At 40.2% G+C, this 992-nt stretch overlaps 1 protein-coding gene across 1 annotated transcript; it reads left to right on the top strand.

Annotated features, from left to right (window-relative positions):
* Positions 1-47: 47 nt before the first annotated feature.
* Positions 48-719, top strand: LOC124891824 (F-box protein CPR1-like). The gene has a single exon (XM_047403417.1). The coding sequence runs from the start codon at positions 48-50 to the stop codon at positions 717-719; it is 672 nt and encodes a 223-aa protein (XP_047259373.1).
* The last annotated feature ends 273 nt before the right edge of the window (positions 720-992 follow it).

Below are 992 nucleotides of genomic sequence, written 5' to 3'. Positions count from 1 at the left end.
TACCTGTGCGGTCTCTTCTACGATTCAAATGTGTATCGAAGTGTTGGATGACACTGATATCCGAGCCTTACTTTACGTTGAAGCATCGCAATCGCGCCAAGAATGATCAAAGTTCTCAAAAATTTCTTGTTAGCAGGAAGGACCTTCTTGAGGACGAGTTTTCGTTGTATTGTTCTTCTTTATCATCAGTTCAACGCATTGAGGAAGTACAAAAACTTGATTGTCCTTCTAACGGTAAACCATGGAGGCATTGCAAATTATATTGTTGTTACGATAGCTTGGTGCTTATCGTGGTTTTTAACTATCGTGATAAAACCAATCGACTTTTGCTATGGAACCCCTCCACAAGAGAATCAATAGTACTTCCGGATCAAAAATTTTCACTGGAGCGGCGTTGGTGTACTTGGGGATTGGGATATGATTCAGTTAGCGACGACTATAAGATCCTTAAGATTGATCTAGAGTCATGCAGTGAAATTCTCGCATTGAAAAGTGGCTCCTGTAGATTAACGAATAACTATCCTATCGGCAATCGCCCTGATTTATTATGTACAGAATCTTTGGTATTTGTGCATGGAGCATTTCATTGGATCGATAATATAACAAGATCTACGGTGACTGCACTGAGTATTTCAAGTGAGGTGTACACAGAGATACCGTTGCCAGAGAAAATACGCTCGATTTATGACCACAAGTGCAGGCGGCTTGTTTCAGTTTGACAGAAAAGCTTTGTGTTTATGTTAATTATATGTCTCAAGTGGGGAACACTTTTAGGTTTTGGGTGATGAAAGACTATGGCGTTACAGAATCTTGGGCTGAATTGTTTACTATTCCAGGTCCTGGTTTTCTTTCAGTTATACCGAAATATAGGTTTTCGGTTGGTGTAGTGCTACTCTGCTACAGAAATAGGGGTCTTTGCACTGTCTTAAGGACATCCAAAGCACCACTTGAATTACGTGCTCAATCTGATTTCTCTCAGACAGGTTTTGTGT

This window comes from Capsicum annuum, unplaced genomic scaffold (assembly GCF_002878395.1).
Source record: "Capsicum annuum cultivar UCD-10X-F1 unplaced genomic scaffold, UCD10Xv1.1 ctg4084, whole genome shotgun sequence".
NCBI classification, from domain to species: domain Eukaryota; kingdom Viridiplantae; phylum Streptophyta; class Magnoliopsida; order Solanales; family Solanaceae; genus Capsicum; species Capsicum annuum.
This window is presented reverse-complemented; position numbering and strand designations above follow the sequence as displayed.

Excerpts from the sequence above, each read along its gene's own strand:
- LOC124891824 (XM_047403417.1), top strand. The coding sequence starts at position 48 with ATGACACTGATATCCGAGCCTTACTTTACGTTGAAGCATCGCAATCGC.